The 24,050-nt window shown below is 38.5% G+C and overlaps 1 protein-coding gene across 5 annotated transcripts in view; it reads left to right on the plus strand.

Annotated features, from left to right (window-relative positions):
• The window catches only part of LOC121951566 (collagen alpha-1(XI) chain-like), a 173,078-nt gene that overhangs the window by 50,427 nt on the left and 98,601 nt on the right, over window positions 1-24,050 (plus strand). For all 5 annotated transcript variants that reach the window (XM_088085788.1, XM_088085787.1, XM_088085786.1 and 2 more), the window contains 23 exons: window positions 1,510-1,803; window positions 2,939-3,001; window positions 5,225-5,266; window positions 5,676-5,738; window positions 8,816-8,890; window positions 9,350-9,433; window positions 10,751-10,807; window positions 11,453-11,506; window positions 12,143-12,196; window positions 12,588-12,641; window positions 12,738-12,791; window positions 13,545-13,598; window positions 13,702-13,746; window positions 14,498-14,551; window positions 14,829-14,873; window positions 17,046-17,099; window positions 18,620-18,664; window positions 19,060-19,113; window positions 19,193-19,237; window positions 21,543-21,596; window positions 21,691-21,735; window positions 23,481-23,534; window positions 23,639-23,746. In XM_088085788.1, coding sequence (XP_087941914.1) covers window positions 1,510-1,803; window positions 2,939-3,001; window positions 5,225-5,266; window positions 5,676-5,738; window positions 8,816-8,890; window positions 9,350-9,433; window positions 10,751-10,807; window positions 11,453-11,506; window positions 12,143-12,196; window positions 12,588-12,641; window positions 12,738-12,791; window positions 13,545-13,598; window positions 13,702-13,746; window positions 14,498-14,551; window positions 14,829-14,873; window positions 17,046-17,099; window positions 18,620-18,664; window positions 19,060-19,113; window positions 19,193-19,237; window positions 21,543-21,596; window positions 21,691-21,735; window positions 23,481-23,534; window positions 23,639-23,746 — 1,551 coding nt within the window. The remainder of the gene's footprint in view (window positions 1-1,509; window positions 1,804-2,938; window positions 3,002-5,224; window positions 5,267-5,675; window positions 5,739-8,815; window positions 8,891-9,349; window positions 9,434-10,750; window positions 10,808-11,452; window positions 11,507-12,142; window positions 12,197-12,587; window positions 12,642-12,737; window positions 12,792-13,544; window positions 13,599-13,701; window positions 13,747-14,497; window positions 14,552-14,828; window positions 14,874-17,045; window positions 17,100-18,619; window positions 18,665-19,059; window positions 19,114-19,192; window positions 19,238-21,542; window positions 21,597-21,690; window positions 21,736-23,480; window positions 23,535-23,638; window positions 23,747-24,050) is intronic.

Here is a 24,050-nt window from a genome sequence, read left to right on the forward strand (position 1 = left end):
TTCCATTTTAGGGGCATTTTGCTCATCATTACTGCTTAGCTCTCACCTAGATTTAGCCGTGGATTGTGGTGTGGTAGATGCTGTTAGTTATTGGTAATGATATACCACAAATGTACAGTGTAGTAAATGAGATCAGAGATTCTTTTCCCAGTAGGTTACAACATACTTAGACTGACCGAAGGCCTGGAAAACGAGATTGTGATTCCAGGTTTTCCATGAGTGTGGGAACCTTGTTTAAAACTGGAAGGTTTTAGCCCTGTTTATGAAAATATTAGAAAAGGTTCCTGATTTGTTTAGAACATGGAGGCACTCTTTCTGAATGTTTAATCTCTAATAAACCAGCCTGAGAAAACTTTGATTATTTTAAGATCCCATAGAGTGACTTTTTGCAGTGTGCCAGATGCAAGCTGTTACACCGAAATTACACATGCCGACTACTAAACAACTACTAACTGACAAAAGTCATGCAAATCTGCATGACAGGCCTGGATATTTTCTCTACATTCTCACTCAAGACGCTCACACTATTTTATGTCTAAATATTCATTTGAATATAACACTGACTGATAACGTTCAGCAAGCTTAGCTCAGTCTGATTTGCAAGGCAAAGCTTGTGAATCAAAGTACTTGTGCAGCTACATTTCCTCAATGCACCGATTTTCAAAACAGATACTACTTTTTACAAATTTTGTTGTGGTTAGCACTTCATCGGATCTTAAATAGTTCTTGAAAATTGTTTCAACGTTTGTATTTGACATTTTAGACAAAGACGGAAGAATAAGTTGTACGAATATTATGTCCAAATTACTTCACTAGTCTGTCATTTTACAGCATGAATACATTTGACAGTATACCATCACTTTCCTACAGAGCCCTTAAGGGGAAAGGGAAAAGAAAAAAAATAGATGGATAAAAAAAAAAGACAGAAGAATTCTGGGTTCTCTCAAGACACTTTTGCAGAACAGAAAAGTTTTGCAAAGGAATGCAAAAATATCTCAGGAGAACTGAAAATTATTTTTCGTCTTTCTTTTCATCTATTTTTTCTCCCCCATGTCCCCTTAGGGGCTCTGTACTTTCCCACATTGTACCATATCTAACTGTTTACTTTTTAAAACCATCAGTGTGTCAAGATTTTGGGACATCTCACTTATTCTTATTGCTTTGCAAAAAAACTATTCCACACATAAAATATGATTATAGATGTTAATGTTAATAACAGTGCCTGTTGACAAAACGTATGTGATGTCTCACATAGTTTTGGATGCTGTCCCAAATACGATACATGGATGTGTGCACAACTAAGATGAAAGTTCTTTTAAGGAGTTTCACTTAGTCAGTGTCCAATCATGTCAGTGTATTTAAGAGTTAAATATTAATGCCTTGACTTTGAAACATGTCATTAAAAAATAAACATGTGAATTAATAACGCTGTTCACATGATTTCATCTCACTAACCAAACCTCCATGTTCCCCTCTGCTGCCTCTTTGCGATGCCTGGATTTACCCTAGAACTATGACGGGGAAATAGTGGATGATTACATCACTGGTGTGGAACAGGTCGGGGTGGACCCCACTGTTGCTGCGGAAACCGCTGCCCCAGTGGACCCCCAAGTCAAGGCGGACCCTGCCACTGATGTGTATGAGTTTAAGGAATACGACCTGAAGGAAGAGGTTGTAGAGAAGCCGTACGATTATGGCGAATATGAAGATTATGGCCCCACTGACGCCAAGCCTACATCAGCAGCATACGAGGACGAGTTTGGTCCTGGTGTCCCAGCAGAGACAGACATCAGAGAGAGCAATGTAAGTGTTGGAGTGGTTAGGAGTGATGGTGGGAGGGAGGAAGAATGGTTGTTTTAGGAATGTGGAAAGATGGTGAAGATGTTGGCTTTTGTTTTGTTGGGTGCCCTTTTTTGTTTGTTGTTTCTGAAGGTTTCGGGTTATAGCTTGGAGCATCCTGCATAAACAGAAATACACCAGCATGCACAAACACACACCTTGTCTATCTAAGTCTCCTACAGATAAACAGATGTTGACCCAGCTGTCAGCACAGACACGCCCTCCCTAACCTTTGGCCTCAGTGACCTTTGCTGTTTATCAAAGACATGCCCCTCCATTGTTATCACACCATTGATCTGCTTTGGATTACCTGATAACAAACGAAGTCTTTGCACATGTTTATTTATTAAATCCATCTAGATCAATATCTAAAACCAGACAGAAATCTCTGCTGAGCCAGTGTCTATCATGGCGAGTTTCCAGCTCCCTTCCTTGCCTCGGGATCCAAATTCTTATAGGCAGGAAGTGACAGTGTCCCTGTCTGGATGTTGGCCTGAGATCTGTCTGCCTTGGCTTTATCTGAACCGCTCTATTAGTGCTCTCCACTCTCAGGACACCGCAGCCCGAGTCCGTGACTTTCTCAAAAAGAGTTTCCTCTTCAAGCTAAAATGTACAATCTAGTGGTTTTTGGACACCCTGCTGTAGGTGGTTTGTGAATTCTTCTCATGTGAAGTCATTGTATGGATAGTGTCAGGTAACGACCTCTGCATTTGTGCACAGTTGGGGTCTTTTTGCAGTTTCTGGCTTTGGGGAAGCTAATAGGAGTCAGTCTAAATTATAGCTTCTTGCAAAATGATTCTTGATGTGTATTTTTCCAGCAGGCAGAGAAAAAAAATCATTTTTTTGCTTTGAGAACTACCTAAATCCTTTAAAGCATGCAGAACACTAGTCAGCACTTTGCTGAGCTTTTCTTAACAGTTTTCTTGGTATTTCAAGTAACCCCTATAAAAGAGGAGACACCCAAAAGGACAGAACATCCGGGTGCTGCCTCAGTTTTTCCATTTTTGGCTTTCAGACTGTTAGATTCTTTACCCTTAATTATAAATGTCTGGCCTGTTAGCTGGGTAAAAAGCTCACCTGGTCTGTCTTATGTCTGTAGGTGGGAGGACACAGTTACCTGGGACAAAAAGGAGAGAAGGGTGAACCTGCCGTCATTGAGCCAGTAAGTGGATTATTATGCTGCTGTGATTAAATACTGATAATAAACATCATATTTTAAACCAAGTTTGACATCCAGCGCTCCAATGTTGAAAGTCACATTCATAAATTCCTCTAAGCTAAATCTGTAAAACAAAAAAATGAATTCAAGATAATGCTGTAAATAAAGGACGTTAGCCTATTGTTAAATCCCTAGCCACTTCATTTTTATTTAGTCTTTTATCACAGAAAATCCATCAAATTTGATAGGCTACCTAACTACCAAATAATTGGAAAGATAGCCACCCATATATTTTTTAGCAACCCAACCAGTTGCTAAAAAGCTAACAAGTTAGCTAGCTATTCATATATGTTAGCATACATGGATTGATAGCTATCGCTAACCTTTCCCCACATTAGCTTACTAACCAATTGCTAAATAGCCAGCCACTAAACTTTTATTAAGTCTTTTATGGTTGATATTACAGCTAATGTGATAGCCTTGACTGGACATGAAAGCAGCACTTATGCCGTATTCATGTGATGTTGGGAGGTTGTAATTTCCCAGTTGGAGAGTGTTTAAAGAAGAACTTACATATATATATATATATATATAATAATTTATATTTTGTTTATATTTAATCTAGGTCACTCTACATGGACAGCAATTAACATTAATACCATACCATTCACTTTATATGTGCATCAAAAATTGATATTTAATACATGAATTAATAGAAAAGGTTTCTTACCTTTGACCAAACATTGACTTTTGACCGCTATGTTTATGCGTTTATAAAATAATATTGTTATCAATGTTAGTATACTCGCCTGGCATGCTTTATAGTTAATTTTGTTTTTGCTTGCTACAGCTAATAGATACATTTATTAAATTATGCAACTACTAAATTTAAATAATAGCAACTAAGAACAAGATAATGAAATATTTAATTTTTTATTGTCATTTGTTGACACTGTTTCCATGCTTTCTGCCATTTCTGCTGCCCTGAAACGTCATGTAAATGTCACAACTTGGCAACTCAGGTATCTGGTAATCTCTGGTAATTATGACTTTGGAGGGCCATTCACGTGCTCATAGTTAATATGGTAAAATGCGATATTTCTGAAGAGCATGTGAAGGAAGCGTTAAATGTGGTCGTGTTTACCATGCTCAAGATAAGAGTCTATATGAACGCCCCCCTCTGATGGTATTCACAACCTCATAAGTGGAAATTTAAGAACTTAAAGTTCAAGACGTTCTGTTCACGACTTTCCATGACGTGAACATGATTGAGTGCAACATTGTATGTTAGCATATGATGGCTTTCCTGCTGGCTATTTAGCTGCCTATCTGACATTAGCTACCTAGCCAGTTCCTAAAAAGCTAGCAAGATAGCTATCTATCAGTGTATGTTAGCACAGTGATTTCCAAGTGGTGGGTCGTGGCCCAAAAGTGGGTTGCATGTCAATTCTGAAATGACCGCAAGTGACCCTCAAACATGTCAAGCTGGCAAGATAGCTATCTAGCTATTTTGTTTTATCTTTCTTTCTTTTGCTTGGTTGGTATGTTATTCTAGCTGACAAAATGTTCAGATAAGTGGCATATTTCATATTTAGTGACTGGCTTTCTTATTAACTGAATTACACTAAATAGGTCTTTAAACGTTCTAAATCAGGCTCTCTGCATATTTTCATTCATTCTTTTATTTATTCTCTTCAACAAATAAAACAATAGATATTTATTTCATTTCTCGTTTACATCCATATGTGTGTATGTTTATTTATTTCAGTTTCATGCATTTTTAAATTTCCCCAGAGCACTTACAACTTAGACTCTTGATGAGATTTAACATGCATCTTTGGATGTAGACAAAACAACTGCTGTCTACACAAAATGCAGCATGTACGGCAAAGTACATGCGTTCTTTATAGAGCCATCCTATACAATTTACCACTACAGGCTAAACACTGACTGAAATAGAGGCTGCAGTTAACGTCTCTCCTCCCATGCCATCTGTACCACCACAGGCCTCCATTCAAATCTTTGACCACACACACACACAAACATTATAGAAAAGAACATCAGATAGCTGAAGCATTGTTAACGTCTTGAGCTTGTAGCTATAAGTAAACTCCTCAACCTCAAACCCAAAGCACCCTCCGGCTCTCATTTTCCCCCAATTCTCCTTTGCCTGCGGATTTACAGGCTGCCCTATAATGCTACTGTATCCACTTTTTCCTTTTTCAGGGGATGCTTATAGAAGGACCCCAAGGAGCCCCCGGCCAAGCAGTGAGTATCACATTCTCCCACACTCCTGTCTGCCTTCCACAGATGGAGAACAGCTAAAGAGGGAAAAAATGTCTTTATGGAAAGAGCATCAGCCCTGATCGCCAATGAAGCTTGAGTTGGGAGAGACAGTCAAAATGTGTATTTGTGCATGAACGTGTGTGTGTGTGTGTGTGTGTGCGTGTCTCTGTGTGAGTGAGTGCAAGAGAAGGAAGGGGGGTTGGGGGCTATTTTATATTGAGGCTCATTTCTTTCTGAACCCATGTCTTTGCTTCTGTCTTTGTTGGCCCATGCATGTGAAGTACTGGATAGGCTGCATGTGGTGGGAATGCTGGTTAGCAGGAGTTGGGGATATAATATGCTAAAGAGTGTGTGTGTCTGTGTCTGTGTGTGTGTGTGTGTGTGGTCTTAGGGTGTTCCTGGTACCCCAGGATTGCAGGGTCCTCCAGGTCCCCCAGGAGATCACGGTGAGAGGGTGAGTGAAGACTGGTCTCATTTCACAGCTGAATACAGATGTTTTTCTACTCTTCATGGACATTGTAGACTACAAAAAACAAATTATGTTGTCACAAATCACCTTAGATGAGTTGCAACCAAAACATATTTTTCTAGCCTATAGTTGATTAAAAAAAAGCACTAAAAATACTAACTTTAACCTTAGCAGTTCATCTTGTGGAATTATGGGAATCAGCATATATATAAACGCCCCTGCATTTGTCTTCTTTACTGGATAGCTGTGAAGTACAGTCTCAATGCCATGGAATGAATAACACAATTGGATACAGCTTACTCCTGCAGCAGTAGGGGGGATTAGCATAAAGTGGTGCAGGGAAATGAGATGCCCATAAACTGTCAATATACCAACAAAGACAAGTTCTCAGAAACAGCTGTGTTGGTGTGCTGCAGAACCTGTGAGAAGCTCCAGCTTGCTATAAAATGTGTCCTCAAACTGGTTTTCCCAGCACCTTGGGATGCCACTCCTTCATTTGATTGATTGGATGACACAGAATAAGTGCCTGTCCCCTCCAGACGGCTGGATCTCAGCTTGTTTTTCACAAATGTGATGATTGCCCTGCACCCCTCTTTCATCACCCTTTTAGCAAAAATATATTCTGTCTCTGGAGGTTAACCCTTTAATTGCTGACCAAAAAATCTGCACCTCCTTACAGTGCGTCCAGCAGACATTGCCGGTACAAAAGGCTTATTGTTCCCTAAGTGATCAGAAAATATTTTGTTGGTCCAAAAGTCTCTCCCCCTCCCTTCATTTCCTCCCATGAGAAACAGGCTTGCTGAGGATTGACGGGGGCATTAAAAGTGACTCGTTTCTGTAGTCTTGCGGTTTTCCGTTGCGCAGTATCCGCCTGGACTCGACGTTTGATCGGCTCATTTCTCTCATGATCACCGTCTCCCTTCTTTCCACCCAAACACCACTTTCCCAGGCATGTAGGGCCGTCATTAACACTAGATGCCGCTATGCTTACTACATCAGCAGTGGATGGAGAGTATTTACCACCTCTGGGAAGAGGCAGATGGGAACACATGGCATCAATTTGAGCAGTCTGAGATTGCTGCACATGACAAGACTGCTAAATAGATTCTCTGGAAACACTGGGTACTGCTCAGTCTTGATCCTTACGATAAGTTTTTGTCTTTATTAAATCAAACTCTACTCTTCAGTATAATTGAACTGTTTGTTCTTACTGTCATTATTCAGTATGAGTAACTTTTATGTAATTGTTTTGCTTTTGGATATATTGTCATGAAAGTCGGTACAGACTTTCATGGACTGCAGAGGATGAATCTTGAAGACATTGGTGAACTTTTCATCTAGCACCAAATATGCCTTTCCGTCTGTCCAGAATCTTTTGTACATGACAAGATAGCCCTGACCATAATGCTAAAATAGGATGCTAATACCCTGCACTGTCTCTTATTAAAGTTAAAGGAATACTGCACCCCCCAAATAATTTTTTATATATCAGTTACTCACCCCATGTTACCTTGTACTCATGAATGAAAAGTTGTTTTTCTCACATGCCTCTACGGTGAACAGAGAATAAAAGAAACAAACAGAAAATTCTTAATAAATTGAAGTCATAGGGGTCCACATGTGTCCTTGAAAAGTCATGGAAAAATTTTGAAATTTTGTCCATAAAATTTTGTCCATGTGTGGGAACCATGATAATCCTAGTCTTATTTATCCAGTCATATGATTCATATGATGTACCAAAAACATGCAATTTGTGCTAAAAGTTTTTTTCATTCACCACAGAAGAATGCAAAATTTTCCCCAAAAAATCCACGGTAAAACAGGGTGAGTAAGTAATACACAAATGATCATTTTGGGGGTGTAGTGTTCCTTTAATTTTTTAGCCTGTGATGGGAATTATACTCTCACAGGGCTATAGCTGTGGATTTCTAGTCTTGTTTTAAAGTCAGTGCTCTCCTACAGGCAATATCCCCAGGCCAGCTTAACGAAAATACACTCTTTGTCTTTACTCGTGATTGAATCCCCTGTCTTATTCTTCTCGGGGGGATTAGTCAATTATCTCTTTGGAATGAGCAACAACAATGCAGACTGTAGCAAAGCACCTTCCCACTGAAATTATTATTGTAGATAAAGAAAGAGTGTGCCATGAACAGATTAGCCTTCAGTTTCTGCGCTATTACTGTTGTTGCTTGTTAGTACTGATATCAGGTTTGTTTTTTTTTGTTTCAATTTGCAGAGCAGCTCCAGGGGATTAAGGAGAGCAAGGGAAAATAATCATCTCATGGGAAAATATTTGGCTTGCTTGTTAGCTGCATCTAATTAACTGTCCCTAGTTACTCACTGGTACACAAGTTAACAAAATAGTTTATAATCAAAGTTCAACACTTTAAGGAAGTGTTTGTTAAGAACAATGCTATATAAATCCTTTGAATAGCATTATTGTAGTTAACTCTTTGAAATCAGGAGTGATGTAACTTTCTTTGTGCAGATTTCAGATGGCTTTCATTAATTTTTAAACCTTTGAACCCTGAGCATATTGTTGCGATTTCTGTCAAAAACATAAGAAAAGACAAAGAGCTACCTCGTAAAAAATGTTTCACAAATTGCAAGAAATTAGAAGATTTAGAAAATTATTTTTAAAAAGCTAGGGAAAATAAGCTGGGAGAATATAAAGGGAAAAAAGCTAGGGAAAAAACATATTTGTAATTCTCATTTTTTTCCATATTTAAAATTATTTTACAGAATAATTGTATTTTATTCAGCACTTTTTCCAGGTAATTTTGTGTTTTGTTTTGTTTGGCTAATTATAAGGTAACTTTCTTTCTTTTTCTTTTAATTTTTACTAATTTCTTGCTAATTTTTGGGTCCTTTCTTCTTTTGTTGCCCATTGCCTTATTTCAGTGTTTTTGAAAGAAGTCAAGCCACTTTGCCCAGGTTACACAGGGTTAATGGAGATTTTATATTCTTCAGACACTGACCTCAGCTCCAATAGCATTCACAATGAGACATGCTATCTTTGTACTTAGAGAAGAGCCAACTCTCTCCCTCTTCTGATTCTGCAGGGTCCTCCAGGGCGTCCCGGTCTTCCCGGTTCAGACGGTGTCCCTGGGCCTCCAGGTACCATTCTGATGCTTCCAGTAAGTCCTGCCGCTTTCCACATGCCCACTGGGCTGTCTGTCTTATTTCCCTCACATACTGTACAACCCTTCATGTCAGGCACTAGCCCGTGAACTCGCTTCATTTAGTAAGTTTACCTCATAGCATCACCAGTAGGCCAAAGGATCGCAACCTTATTTTCTTTGGGTTACAAATCACTTACCTTGTAAATGTCAGCCAGTGCAATGGAGTGGAACCAGTGACTGAGGCTTTGAAAAGCGTGGTGACACAATTTCGTGTGTGTATGTGTGTGTGCTGCCTGTGTTTTCATGCCAGCATATGTATGTATGTGTGAATGTGGCATGGTGACAGCTTTACAGGTACAAAAAAAAAAGATTTAAATACACACTCATCGGGGGAGACTATTAGACGTCTCACTCTGTTAAAGAGACAAGTCCATTTGTTTTTAATTGTGTTTCTTTGTGTGTTGTGGTTGACAGTTCCGTGCGGGCGGTGAGGCACACAAGGGACCCGTGGTTACAGCCCAGGAAGCTCAGGCTCAGGCCATCCTTTCTCAAGCTAGGGTAAGTCTGAGTGGTGCATCTCTTTCAGTATTTAGGACACTTTACCATAATTATCTGTGCCTCTGTGTACTCTCATTAGCTGCGATTTAACTGAATGCAGTTCAGATAGCAAATTAAGATTCAAATTCTAAGAAATAATGAGGACTAACTTATGAAAAACACAATTATACATATCAAATGGCCCATAAAGAGTTGTAAATAATGAAATCACTATTCACAACCCCCACTCATTCAATAAATTGCCTAAATTCCAAAATATGAACCTGTGCCAGGTTAGGTAGTATATAAAACCACACCAGATGTTCACACTCCCTCAGGGGTCTTGATAACCATAACGCTGCTGAAAAACAGGCTGACTTTTGTGGCTGTAAGCAAGGTGTGATCTATAGTAGAACACATGGAGGTCATTAAATGGTGCACAAACACTGGATATTCACAAATTCACAACACTCTATGGAGCTGGAGGGCTGCCAGAAATGGTGAAACTGTGTTTAGTAACATCTTGAAAGCACTTGTCACCTCACTATATTTGTCCTTTATGCCAGCGGTTTGGCCCGAGACAGGAAAAAGAAAGCGCAAAGAGAACTGAAGGGTCAAACTTGCTGAATTCTCTTTGACCTGCACTCTGGAAATGTTCCCTCACACCTGCCACAATGCAAATACGGATATGTGAGTTGGTCTTAAGTGCAGCACAGGGTATGAACTGCTTCTATTTAAATTAGTAAATTCGCTCATTCAGGCCGCAAATAAATCCCAGACAACTTTTTTGGCAGTGCAGGACTGTGGTCAACCATGAACAGGAACAAAGACCAGAGTGGTAAACCCTCAACGAGAACAAAGAAAAGTTGGTGCATGCCATACAAAAGTTAAATTAGCTTTTTATTACTGTTTTATTTTCTTTATTCTTTATTCCCTTTGGTTTTAAGCCCAGTTAGCTGAGTGAATGTCGTGTCAAATTCAGTTTCACAAATTCTTGCTTCTGTACAGGAACTACGTGTAGCATTTTTATATCCGCGCCACATTAATTTTGCAGTATTAGAAATATCCCATAAACAAGATTTTACATGTCATGGTCTTCATCTTGAGAGAAAAAAGTAAGAATAATCCCACTTATTTTTAATCTTTTTAAAGAAGTTTCAAATGCTAACAGATTTACTGGAAAGAAAACATAACATGCAGACATGGCTGCACTTCAAATGCTAAACATGCGTTGTCATTCTTTTTGCTGAGGAAGAAAAAGGTGTTTTTTGCACATTTATTTGTGTCGACTTTGTTAGCTGACTGGTGGTTTATTGGTTCTTTCTTTCTGATCCACAGCTGGCTATGAGAGGTCCTCCCGGGCCAGTGGGCATGGCAGGAAGAGCCGGTCCTGTGGTGAGTCCCTTATGAAAACCCTCTCCACTCAATCACACACGCACCATCCTATCAATATACTTACTGTGGCATCCATTCATTTCACAGTTGATGAAAAGCACATTAGGTGATTAGCTCTTTTTCCTGAGAAGGGTTCAACTCAGCATTCATCATTTCCTAACACACACCCATGAATGCGTAATGCACGCACTAACACACACGCCACCTTCCTCCCTATCAGTCTGTGAGCACATTTATTCATTTATACATGTGATATCCATCATGCGTGACAAAAAACACTTAGGTTTGGCAAATTATTTGTGCTAGTTACAGGATGACCTCTCACACATAATTGAAAACCGATTATAGCTAAGGCCTTCCATTTGTTTTGGGTGTGTCTCCCACACGATCAGTGCCTTAATGCTTTTCTCAAACAACATGTGAACGTTACACCAATCCTGTGGCTCTTGGACACCGGAGGGATATTGTACACATGCAGACATGCTCCGGGAGGTCGTTTTATATTCACGATCCAAGATTGAAATCTTTTATTACATGTGTTTGGATTTGCGTTTCTAGGCCAAATGATGGGATGAGCAAATATTTGGCTTCACTGCAATGTATTCATTCATTAAATCTGTGTGTCTGTGCTTTTAATTTTAACAGGGAGGTCCTGGTGCTGCCGGTCTTAAGGGTGACTCTGGTGACAATGGACCACAGGTGAGATGAGTACCTTTTTTTTTTTTTTTTAAATACAAAGAACATATAATTTTTGTTAAACCCTTTTTTGATTTGTACCAGAAAAAGTGGTGGGTGAAAAATTCGATACGGCATACTGTTGTAAAATTTTGCGTGGCAATATTGTATTGAAACAGATGCCAAGCACTGCTTTTTTATTTAATATTATTTATGAAATTGTTAAATTTAATTTGCCTACTAGAATAAAAAGTCAGTTGCTTTTTTTAAATTTAACTAGATACATTTTGTTGTAATAAAAATGACTGGAGTGAGATGAACTGTCTGAAAACTATTTTATTAGATAAAAGAATTGTTGAAAAAGTTTTTCTTTGGGAACATTATTTGCAGTTGGGGGAAAAAAGTCAATAAATTGCAATATATTGCAATATCTGTTTCTGAAATACTCTGCATATTGTATAATGTTTAAAATGGCAATAATATTGTATTGTGACTTAGGCATCTAATCATGTATCATGGGGCCTCTAGTTATTCCCACCACTAACAAAATGGCTCATTTTTGTTTTTACTTTTAAACATCTCAGCAAAAAGAAAGCCTAACATAAATAATGTTTTCAATCTTTAATGTTTTATTTAAACATTCATGCGTCTTCCCCACAGGGACCCAGAGGTCTTCAAGGTCCAACTGGTCCACCAGGGAAAGCAGGAAAGAGGGTAAGAGTTCTTTGTAGGCTTAACCAGGATGTTTTTATACTTAATCATTTTATTTATTATCTCTTCCAGAGCAACACTGCATTGCAGCAGAGGATTACATTTGAATTCACAAATTTCTAGTATTTCATGCCAACAAGTTTGCATTGATGAATGCTGCAGTGCCCAAAGAGAAGAGTTTCAAACATGGCTGGATTTCAAATGAGTCAGCTGTACTCAATAACGTTCTCTGCGTGTTGTGTAAATTCATAAAGGCATGTTTATTTAACTATAAACTAGTTAGAGAAATGATCGAATCTTGCCTGTGTCTATCCTCCAGAATCATCAAAGATAGTTAAATATTTTTCTAATGGGATTTCCATGTAGCCTGACATGATCTTTGTGTGTCCTCCAGGGTCGTAATGGAGCTGATGGTGCTCGAGGGATGCCAGGAGAGGCGGGGCCCAAGGTGAAGTGCTCACAGGGTCATCAAATTTCGTGAGCGTCTGTGGGATGCATTTGAAAAGTTTGTTAAAGCTAACCACTTGTTGCTGTGCTGTTTCAGGGTGACAGAGGTTTTGATGGCCTCCCTGGTCTTCCTGGAGAAAAGGGACACAGAGTAAGTATCACAAGAGAGATAGAAGTCTTTAACGTATGTCCTCTGACCTCAACAACCCCCAAACTATCTCCAAAAATAAGATCCTCCAGTCTCTCATTTCTAGACCCCAAAAAAAATCTCACTGATCACAGTCATTGCCTCTGTACACCCTGTCCTTACTGCAGCATCAGGGCTGATTGGTAGCTCAAAGGCCGCCTCCCATCCATCTCATGTACACTACGATGTTGAGAGATATGAATCTTGAACCAGCTGAACTCATTAGGGCGTTTGACCCACTTATGCGAGGTGGGACCGACTCCCGAACCACTTAACCAGGCCTGGAGGCGAATGAGGAGTGCTGAATTTGGTGTTTGTGGAATTCGGGCCCTGCGTAGAGAGCCTAAAGATCACAGAGGGTGTATTTCTGGACTGCCTTTCATGCTTTATCCTATACTGAGTAATTACAGGGCCACTCGAGGTAGGCGAGTTCTTATAGAGCACTTGAAATGCTGGAAACCATATAGCTCCATGCCAATTGTGGTGACCATGCTTACTGTAGATTAAAGGCAGTTTGTTGCCATTTTTTGTTACTTTCGTCCACCATCGTTTTTTCTATATTTTCTGAATTTTTGACCCCGTTATCATACGTTTTCGAGAAATACATTTGAGGATATTTTTTTTCTCCCTTTTAGCTGCAGGGATCAAGCTTGTGGGTTCTCTTGTTACCTCCCGCTCCTTGTTGATTTTCCGTTTTCTGTGATCTTTTCCCTCCAGGGAGAACAGGGTTCTACAGGTCCTCCAGGACCTCCAGGAGATGATGGCCCAAGAGTATGTAGCACAACAGTCACCTTATAACTCATACTTCTTCTTAAAAGTCATAAAAACAACTCCACATTCCTTATATTGCACTTTTTTTACTGTCTATCCAAAGGGTGAAGATGGCCAGGTTGGACAGAGAGGAGTAGCTGGAGAGAGTGTAAGTATTTATTATCAGATGACACATTTGGACCAGATTTGCAAAACTCCACCTTATTACATCAAGAGAAAATAAGAATATGATGAATATGTGACCATCATGTTGCTGATTTCCTTTCCTACATTAGGCCTTCCCCTCAGTCCTTCCTCTACTTTCATTTTGGCAATTATTTAAACATGCAGCCTCGCCCTCCTCTCCTCTCGAAACTCTTAACGACATTCCTGCCTGCAAGGACCATTTGTAATCTCGACCTTGCCGAGACAGAACGGCTCTGAATAATAGATCAGAAAATAGAACCGGGTAATGTGTTGTTCTGTCATTACCCACGAGAAACTGCTGCATTCTGCTTTGTTCGGTGCAAATGGACCATAGAGTTGCATGAGAAATGGTTTTTGCTCCCTGTCATACCCGAAACAACATTGTCCTTTTAAAGACATAGTTGTGAGGCATTTCATCACACATGCTTGTACATTAGATCAAAAAGCACAGTAAGTGCAATGATTTTAAATGCGTGACTTAAGATAAACTGTTCTTGCACGCTCCCTGAAATGCACCTGCTGTTACCATACATCACCACAAGGGGTCAGAATTTCAGACTCTTGAGTCGAAACAGTTTTGAGGATTTTCAGCGCACCTAATAATCAGTATATTCAGTTTTTATTTCAGTTTCAGACAAATCAGCATGAATGACTATATATTTAAGTTTTATTTGACATAGTTTTCCTTAACCTGTGTGTGTCTTGATATACAGGGTCCCAGAGGTTTGCTCGGCCCCAGAGGGTCTCCAGGACCTGGAGGACAGCGTGTAAGTACAGCTCCTATATCACTTAATCTTAAAATACTCAGAGTTCTCACAGTCATGGAAAACCTGGAAAATGGTCATGGAAGTACACAATCACATTTTTCAGGCCTGGAATAGTCACTGAGTTAATAAATATCATTAAAAAGTTTTGGAAAAGATTTGTGAAATGAAGTTTTGACAGAATTTTTCCGTTGCCAACCTTTCGCATAATGTAACGTAACAGCAAATTCATTTGTGTTTTAGCTCAATTTATTAATTGTGAAATTTCTTATCTATTCAGGGTCTTCCTGGACTTGATGGGCAAGCTGGTCCTAAAGGAAACATGGTAAGAAATACTTGTTTTTCAATTTTATTTTTATTTGCCACTTTTTAACACAACAGATGCAAAAGAATACTTTTTTTGTTTACAATATTTCCAATAATAATGCCTGTGTAGTGCAGATATGGAACAGTTTACAGGACAGTTATATTTCTTTTCTTTTCCCTGCTTTTATTTTTTCTTCACCGTTTTTTGTAAAGGAAGAAGAGAATATATTATAAACCCATATCCACATTTGCTTACTTGCTTACACATACACAAATGTACAGATAAGCATTCACATACTCATGCATATCTGTTCATCCCAAGTTCTGTAAGTAAACGCCAGTTTTCCTGCACATATTTGTGAAGACCCCTTAAGCAATCAGCATGTAATTTGGCCAGCCTGAGGCTGCGGGTCAGTGACCCTTCACCCCTGTGCAGGAGTGGTCATAGATAATTGGCTGATTAGACATGGTTGATGGAGACTAAAGATGTCTTATCGTAGTTGTCAGACCCTTTTCATGAACTGCAAAGCCTGTGGCTGTGATGACAAGGCATTAAGCCTTACAAACAGAGAAGCCCGTCCGTCTGTGCATGGTCCCATCATGCATTCAGCTTCCCGGAGGGTCCCAGTGGGACGTTTGAATGAAGGTAACAGATCACCGGTCAAGACAGCTGGACAAGCCCACATGTTGTCTGTGGTCGCTGAGTCACCGAGGAACTAAGCAGCTGTTGAAGGGACACAAAACAATGCAAATATGCTTCTCATTAATTTCTCAAAGTTAGTATTGATCTTGGCATATTCTCAAAAAATCAAAGCACTTGGAAGTATCCGTTACAAACCCTTATGATGTTCACACAAGCCTCTAACATATGGATGCTTTTAAAACATCCTTTACGAGCAAAGAACCCAAATGTTTTTTTTTACACCCTACATACCTTTACACAAACGCCCAACTTTGCATTTTGTACTCAAGGCCCTGCAAACAATCGCAGTCAGACAACCTAAACGTCTCTGAATCCAGCTTTTGTGTTTCGTGTTTGTTGCAACAGCTGGAGCAGACTGCATCACAAGGCTCTGGTCTGTTTTTGTATATGTTTGGTTTATGACACACTAATTCTCAGCAGGGATACCAAACAGCCCACTATTCCAGTTCGTCTCATTAAGCCTTAATCCATACCCAGATGGCTGTGTAGCCCCACAGCGTGTATTTAGAGAGGGCTGTGTTTCATGGCCAAACTTAGATTCTGACCAGCCACCAGATTTCAGGGCTGGCTTTGATAGGAACTAGACAAAACTTTGGATAAAGCCAGAAAACAGACAGCTCTGTATGAGCCAGTGTATCATATTTCTCCCAACCATTTCCACCTTTGTTCTACATTCTTGATATAGATTGGATAAAAACAATTCAATCAATTTATGCAAGCAAGGTCACCCGAAGTTTCCCTTAATCCAGTTTGGATGCAGAAAAACAACAAAAGAAACACCTAATGGCTATTTATCCATTTAAAACCTGGATAGGGATCACTTTTGTTGTATTTAATTTAGATGACTTTCAAAAGTATTTAAACTTTTGCCCTCTGGGTAAATTTGTTTGATTTTTGTCAAAAAGGACAAGGGGAAAAAAATAATGAGCGACCTGGAAAGAAAAGCCATGAAAATTGCAAGGACTTAATAGATTTTTTAATAAATAAATCTAGAATTTTAAAGCTAGGTAAAATGTATGAAAATCCCAATTATATATGTTTATTCTTCTTCTTATTATTATTATTATTATTAAGCAGGTCATTATCTTGTTTTTTGTTTATTTTTCATCTTTTTTATTTCTGCTGGTTTTCCAGGTAATTGTCTTTTTTTTTCTTTTTTCTTTTTTTACTAATTTTTTGTTAATTTTTGGGTCATTCTTAAATTGCTCATTGCCTTCTTCCCATGTTTTTGAAAGAAATCATGCTATTTAGCTCCTGTTCAAAGGGTTAATGTTTGGTTCTCTTTGCCCTTTAAATGAATTTTTGAATCAAATTTTTGTACTGTTTTAATCTAAATTATCCAGTTTGGTTTTTGGGTTGTTTTTTTTTCAATATTATTTCTTTTTCAAGAATTTTGCGGATGAAATCATGCAACAGATTAGATTAAATTGCATTAATTGCAGTTTGAAATCTCAATTGCATCCTCCTCTTTTTCTTTGTTATGCACAGGGTCCACAAGGAGAGCCTGGGCCTCCTGGGCAGCAGGGTTTGCCTGGTCCACATGTAAGTTTTTATTTCTCTCTGTATTTCAGTTTTTTCTTAACCCAATCTGATCACTCCATCAATTCTGATATGTCCCCCATTCTCTCCTCTTTTGTTCAATCTCTTCATTCCTCTCTTGTCATCTCTCTTCGTCCCTGTGCTCTCTGTCTCTGTCCTCTTCATGCTCCATCCTCACTGCCATATCCATTGTGCAACAGGGAGTACTGTGTACTCAGATGATCACTCGTGCTCCTGTTTTCTTAATCAAACATTTCTCAGACTTATTTTTCTTTTGCTTTACTTCCCTTTTTTTCCTCATCCTTCATTCCTCAAGTTGTGGCCACTGTATGGGGCATTCCACAAAACTGACACCAAAACAGAGCAAGGTCTTTACAAGTGTTCACTAACATTGTTTCTCTGCGGCCACAAAGAAAGAAAAACATCCTCTCTGTCCTGCTGAGATGAGACATATTGTATTAATTTGATAGCACTTAACACAATTACATTGTCCAGTTGGTGGCACAGTGAGAAATATTCCATTTTAGAGTCCTCTTTAATACAAAACAGTGCACCTAATATTGTAGCCAGGGCTAAATGACCACTGCCAGGTGAGATTTTCAGCCCTGCTGACGCTCACAGCCTGGACAGGATGGCGTCATTCCGCTGGAAAGTATTAGCTCGGACCTGTGCTGATGGTCTACAGGTTGAATAAATACCTTAATTTGAGTTAAACCTGGCCAGAGGCTGATTGATGCCTTTCAGGGAAGGCATTGCCCGTAGAAAAGTAACACTGCTGCTTATTTTAGCTGTTAATAACTTTTATATTCTTTACAGAGTGATTTTAGGGGAGTCTGCAAGATGTGTGACTTTAAAGTGACTGTAGAAAAGAATGAACCTCCTTTTTCACAGCTGAATGAACACATCTGAATAAGCAGTGTGAAGTAGATGAGTGACAAAAACAGCTCCCTGGAAGGAAGGAAGTAGATGAATATAAAATAACTACAAATATAGCAAACCTTAACATAGATTAGCTTTGCATATCAGCTTTGCCCCATAGACAAAACTGATGTTGTTTTCCCTCAAATGCGCCACTTTCTTTTGTGTCTGTATCATTTCAAGATTCTTCTTATGCATTGCATCTCCAATGTAGCTCCTTGTCCTTTTATCCAGTGATCTATAATACATGCACATACTCAACATGTGCTGAATTCCACACTTTATATCATGCACTTTTTGCCAGACAATTTACATTGCTGCTTTTATTGCACTTTTGTCCTCAGTATGAACTGTTGTATTATTTTTTTTCTTTTTTTCTTTCTTTCTTTCTTTCTTTCTATTGTCTATTACCTGCCGAGGGACTACAAATGTAAATTAGCAGTCCTGCTATCTCCAGCGTATTTACATTTGTATTTTATACATACGTTCATTAATATGCTGTGTCACTTTTAAATAAACATTAAATAAATAAAATAAACTTAAGCCTGGTTATGGAAAAAAACTAAAATTTGGCTATTAACAGACCTATCTGCATTGTCTTTCAGGGTCTTATTGGTCCTCAAGGTCCGATCGGTCCTCCTGGTGAAAAAGTAAGTAAAAAGGGAACCCAGTCCCCCCTTCAGTCCTCCCACCACAACTCTGCCGCCCCGATAACTGAATGTTTCAGTCAAAACCTCATAATTGATTCTGCAGAAACACTGCTGTCTGAGCTATAGGCCTTTACTTGCTTCTCTGAAAGCTATGACATACACGAGGATAGACACACACACATAAAGTATACACATAACCGTAGGAGTCCTGCATAAGCACTTACTTTGCCTAACTGAAAGTATTTTATTAGTGGTTTTGTGGATATTCAATAAGATTTCAAGCAGATGAACTGTTGGCAGTCTTTGTAGCACTGTTACGGATGGCGAGGTATGCACTCATCTGTCAACTACATCTCTGTCTATTTAACTTTCCGTGCATTGCTGTCTATTTATAGGGACCTCAAGGAAAACAAGGTTTAGGTGGTCTTCCTGGTGCTGATGGCCCTCCTGTAAGTAACACATCTGACCCCTCTTTTTTTGCATCATTTAGTCGGAGATGATCAACTGTTAATATACATTTTTTTTTAGGGTCACCCAGGAAAGGAAGGTCCGGCAGGCGAGAAAGGAGCAGCTGTAAGTATAATGTAGTTCATCTTTTGATTTAGATTTTACAGTAATGTACGTGATTACAGATTTCTCTCAAAGATGAAGCAGCTGTGCTAGACAGACTTTGCAAATAATTAAATGTGGCAGTTGTTTAGCCTGCATAATGTGCCAGCAGGATGAGATTTACAGGGTTCCCATAGTCATGGAAAACATGGAAAAGTCATGGAATTTAATAGACTTGTTTCCTGAGTCTAGAAAAGTAATGGAATTAGTAAAAATTAGAAAAATCCTGGATTTTTGTGTATGCAGTTAAAGTGTTACAGTAATATTTTGTGGGTAACAGTAAATTTATTTTCTGTAACTGTTGACGAAGCGTGGCTCTAACAAGTGGGTGCTTGACATTTTGTAAACCACGAGGCACATTTCTTCATTTTCTTTCGCGTTTTGTCTTACCCTTTATGTATGCCAACCATAGACTGTATATAAATATTTTTTCTTTATATACAGTCTATTATGCCAACCAGCTGGAATTTGAATTTGACATGTTTGAAAAACACCAGGCAAGTGGGGCAAGAAAAAAAGATGTTGTGACAGTTTGATTTATTGTTTCCATACGTCCCACCACTGCTTTAAATGTGCATTTTTGAGATGAAGCAAATTGACATGGGCAGCCCAGGGCGCTCAATTGTCAGTCAGACTGCCAATGTGCACTTTGGTTTTGTTTTAAGTGCTCTGAAAGTAGAGTGTGGTAATTTAAAGGAACAGAGCATCCATTTTTTCACACAAATCAACAAACAGGCCAACTAAAGTGTCAGCAGTCACTCTCCTCCTCTGCAAGCTTTACTGCTTCTTGTCTGCAGATCACCTATGATAATTTAGTTGAAATTTGATTTAAAGTGTACTATACAGTTCTGTTTTTTTCATATGTTGTCAATGGTCACTGAAATTTTATTGTAGGTCCTTGAAGGGTCATTGAAAACGTTTGAAATGTGTGGGAGCCCTGTGTTTAATATAACCAAACAATTAAGATGATATCTGGTATTTCAGAAATAGAATTCAGTAAATTAAACTACTCATTCTTTTCTATGTTTGGCTAATCTTGTGAGATTCTGTAATTGCCTGGTTGTTTTTGGTGTTAAGGGCAATGAGCCGCCACCAAAAAGGGACAAAACAAAAGGAAATATATTTCTTGTTTTGTGTAAAGCCAGTGCAGAGATGAAGAGATTTGAAAACAAGCTCATTTTCTGAATTGATGATCATAAAGTTGCTCCAGCTATAGATGTATGAGGAAAATGATCAAAATCATGCCATAATTTGTGAAACACAATGTGGCTGCATAGAGGTTAAATCTATTTGAACTGAGCAAAAGTGAGTTAAAACCTGCACCTCGCTGCCTGTGTGAGCAGTGCGTGACGCCTACTTTACTGAACTGCTGTTGCTTTTACATAATGTGGTGTTCACACAGACAAGAGCTGCCTGCTGCTGTAATTGCTGTATTACCACAATAGAAAGTCAGTACTCCACTAATTCATGGAGTCGTGTAAGCCACTGCATCATCAACAACATGATCATGACAATATTTCACAATAAAAAGCCTACTGTTAACGAATGGCAGGATTCGGTCGATAGAAACGTTGTCAGTGCGCTTTTATTATGAAATTGAAACATAACAGGTTTAATTAAAAAGAAAAAATCATATTTTTTTCATGTATTAGATAATTAAAGACATTAAAATTGTAGGAAATGTTGGTACATTTCAACATGAATATCAAAAGACCATTTTTACGGTCTGTTTTTGCTGTAAACAGTGCAATTCATGAAAAAAGAGACACTAATTCTCTAAAGGTTTTGCAGCTGTGCAGCAACATCCCTATACAGTAATCCATCTAATAGTTTATGTTAACATCTGATCATGTTAAGTAAAGTATACACACTATAGGATTAAACCAAATACACTCAAACCAAAACAAACTACTTAATGCCAGAAATCTCAAAGATTTCATTCATTCTGTTTTTCAAAAGTATTTATGGCCACTTTCAAGTAGATATTGGGCATTCACCAAAGTTCACTTTTTATGAATGTATTATCTTTGTGTATTATTATTTTACTACTGGATATTAGGTGATGTTGTCCACTTGTAGTTTTGTAGTAGTAACCTTGTCTAATTGCTTCCTGGGGGTTAATTGTTGATTATAACATTGGAAAAATTATTGGAAATCAATGAAAAAGGTTTTGAGTGAGGTTATCTTATACAGCAAACATATATTTCAGTAAAGGTTGATGCATACTTAAGGTTACATCCAATCATTGACTGTCTTTTCAATCTGTCAGGGTCTCCCCGGTCCTATGGGATCCATCGGCTACCCTGGACCCCGCGGTGTGAAAGTAAGCACTATCTTAGTCATACAGATCCACCCTTCTATTATTCATTTCCATTTTCTCTGAATTTCATCCTGACTTTATTGTCCTCCCTCCACAGGGTGCTGAGGGAATCAGAGGCCTTAAAGGTGGCAAAGGAGAAAAGGTAAACACCCCTTCAGTCTCCTTTTCTTCCTCATCATGATTGGCAGATGTCATTCCTCTAAAATTAGACTCATCACAGATTCTATTCCTGCTCAAATGAGGCTTCCTTGCGATCCAGCAAGTGGAAAAAATCTCTCAAAGGCCCGTCAGGCTGGCAGTTAAGGCCGAGCCGAAATGGAGTGTGGAACATTAAACTAGAATGAGGCTGTTTGTCGGGTAGTTTCAGCTGAGATTGATCTGTTGCCATTGTTTTCTCGGGTTTCTGTGGTTTAACGTAGCCTGTTGCTACCTCAGAGCCACTGTATAGATTTTCCACTCAACTGTCAGGAAACTGAAGCTCTTCAGAGATTATCTGAAAACACTGAACATGATGTAAAAAGCTCTTCCCTTTTGATACTTTTGTCTTACATAAAATCCCCTGGGACAAGTATTTTACAATATCTATTCCAAGTTACACATTGGATTGTATGTTTTTTATATTGTATTGTTTTATGATTTATTGTTTTGGATTCAGGCATAAAAATATGTCAGGAAATTGGCATTAGTGTCTAATATGTAGAAAACACAGCTGTCATGAGACAATGACAGCAGTGCATTGGAAAAGATAAAAACCTGCATTCTGATTTTTAACCACCAGATGTCAGTAGAAGAACAGAGAGACAGAAAGATAGCAGATGCTCTAAAATGGGTTTGTACAAGGTGCTTGAGTTGCTTGAAGTACTTGAATTCAACACTCAGAAGTGTAAGTCCTGGAAAATTCACAAAGTGAGATTTTTTTTAACTTGGTCCTTGAAAAAGTACTTGAATATAATGGAGAGGAGAACAGAATGATAAAGAATTTGATGAAATGTATTTTATAAATATTTTATAATAGGAGGCAAAGAAAGGCTGTGGTTGCAATGTTTTGCTGATGTCTTATGAGCATTTGAAAAAATACTGAAAAAGTACTTAAAAGTCCTTAAATTTGACTCACCCCTTTCTGAATGAACCCTTAAAACTGCTTCAGATTCAGATTTTGAGTACCATACTTTATCAGTCACTAAGGGGAAATTGTGATAAGTTACAGTCTCTCTGATATAAAGCATTTAGAATTACAGAGTAATTAAGTAGCAAAAAGAAGTATGAAAGTAAGTAAAAATATTTGCATTATACTGTACTTCAGTTTTCACACCACTTTATAAAATAAGTAAAATACAAAATATGTATAATATGCTGAGTATGTAAAGTTTGTAAGATAAGATTTCATTGTCCCTTTTCATGAACATTTTTCTTTCATCCACAAGCTTTAAACAATCAACAGATTGTCATAAAACAGATAAAAAAACATCTGTAAGGTCGCCCTCTAGCAGTTATCAAAAAGTCTACAAAATAAGCAACCATATGCCCCTCCACCAAACACTGTTATGTGACAAACACTTCCGTATTATAAACATCAGACATTCAGAAAAAACACGTGTGTGACTGAGTGTCTGCAAAACTGCAATGAAAGACTTTAGGGTTTTGTGAATGCTTCATGTAAAAGGCCACTAGGTGTCACTATTAAACTATGCTAAGTTGGCCTTATACTGTTGACTGCTAAAAGTGTTGTGGTACTGCCATAACGAACTTTCACTTTGATTTGTCACTTAAATGGTCTTTAGCCCTCAAAAGAACTGAGAACTTTTTTTGGGGACTGTATCATTTGTATCTCTTGATAATGGATAAAACACTCATCTCTAAACAGCTTTTTATCTCTCTCATCTTCAGGGAGAGGATGGATTCCCCGGCTTCAAAGGTGACATGGGTCTCAAGGGCGACAAGGTGAAGCATCATCTCTAAAGATAACACTCAAGTTTGCAGCTGCACAGAGCGATAGGGTGGTAAAAATAATAACACTGCTTACATTTGTTTTTCTTTGCATCAAGGGTGAGGCTGGTGTGGTCGGAGCCAGAGGAGAGGACGGCCCCGAGGGCCCCAAGGGCAAGTCAGGACCCAACGGAGAGGCCGGTCCCATGGGATCACCTGGAGAGAAGGTAAATAATCGATTGCTGCAAAGACTGAATCATAAAACTGTGAAATTTTATTGTAATTAATGTGTGAAATGCTGAAATACTATAGGGCTGCAATTAATAGGTTGAAGCTTCTTTCATAAAGTCGACATTTGAAAGCTTGCAAGTCCATTACCTCGTGTTTCTGCACAGTTAGAGATAAAGTTTAGGCAACACAAATATTATTAGTATTGTACTTTTTTGTAGGATTAGATTGTAGTGGAGCTGCTTAGGATTGTTTGTGACTCATGATATCCAAATATTTTCAATAACTGCACAGTGTTGTTAA

This window comes from Plectropomus leopardus, chromosome 12 (assembly GCF_026936395.1).
Source record: "Plectropomus leopardus strain MGB_pleo_1.0 chromosome 12, ASM2693639v1, whole genome shotgun sequence".
NCBI lineage: Eukaryota > Metazoa > Chordata > Actinopteri > Perciformes > Serranidae > Plectropomus > Plectropomus leopardus.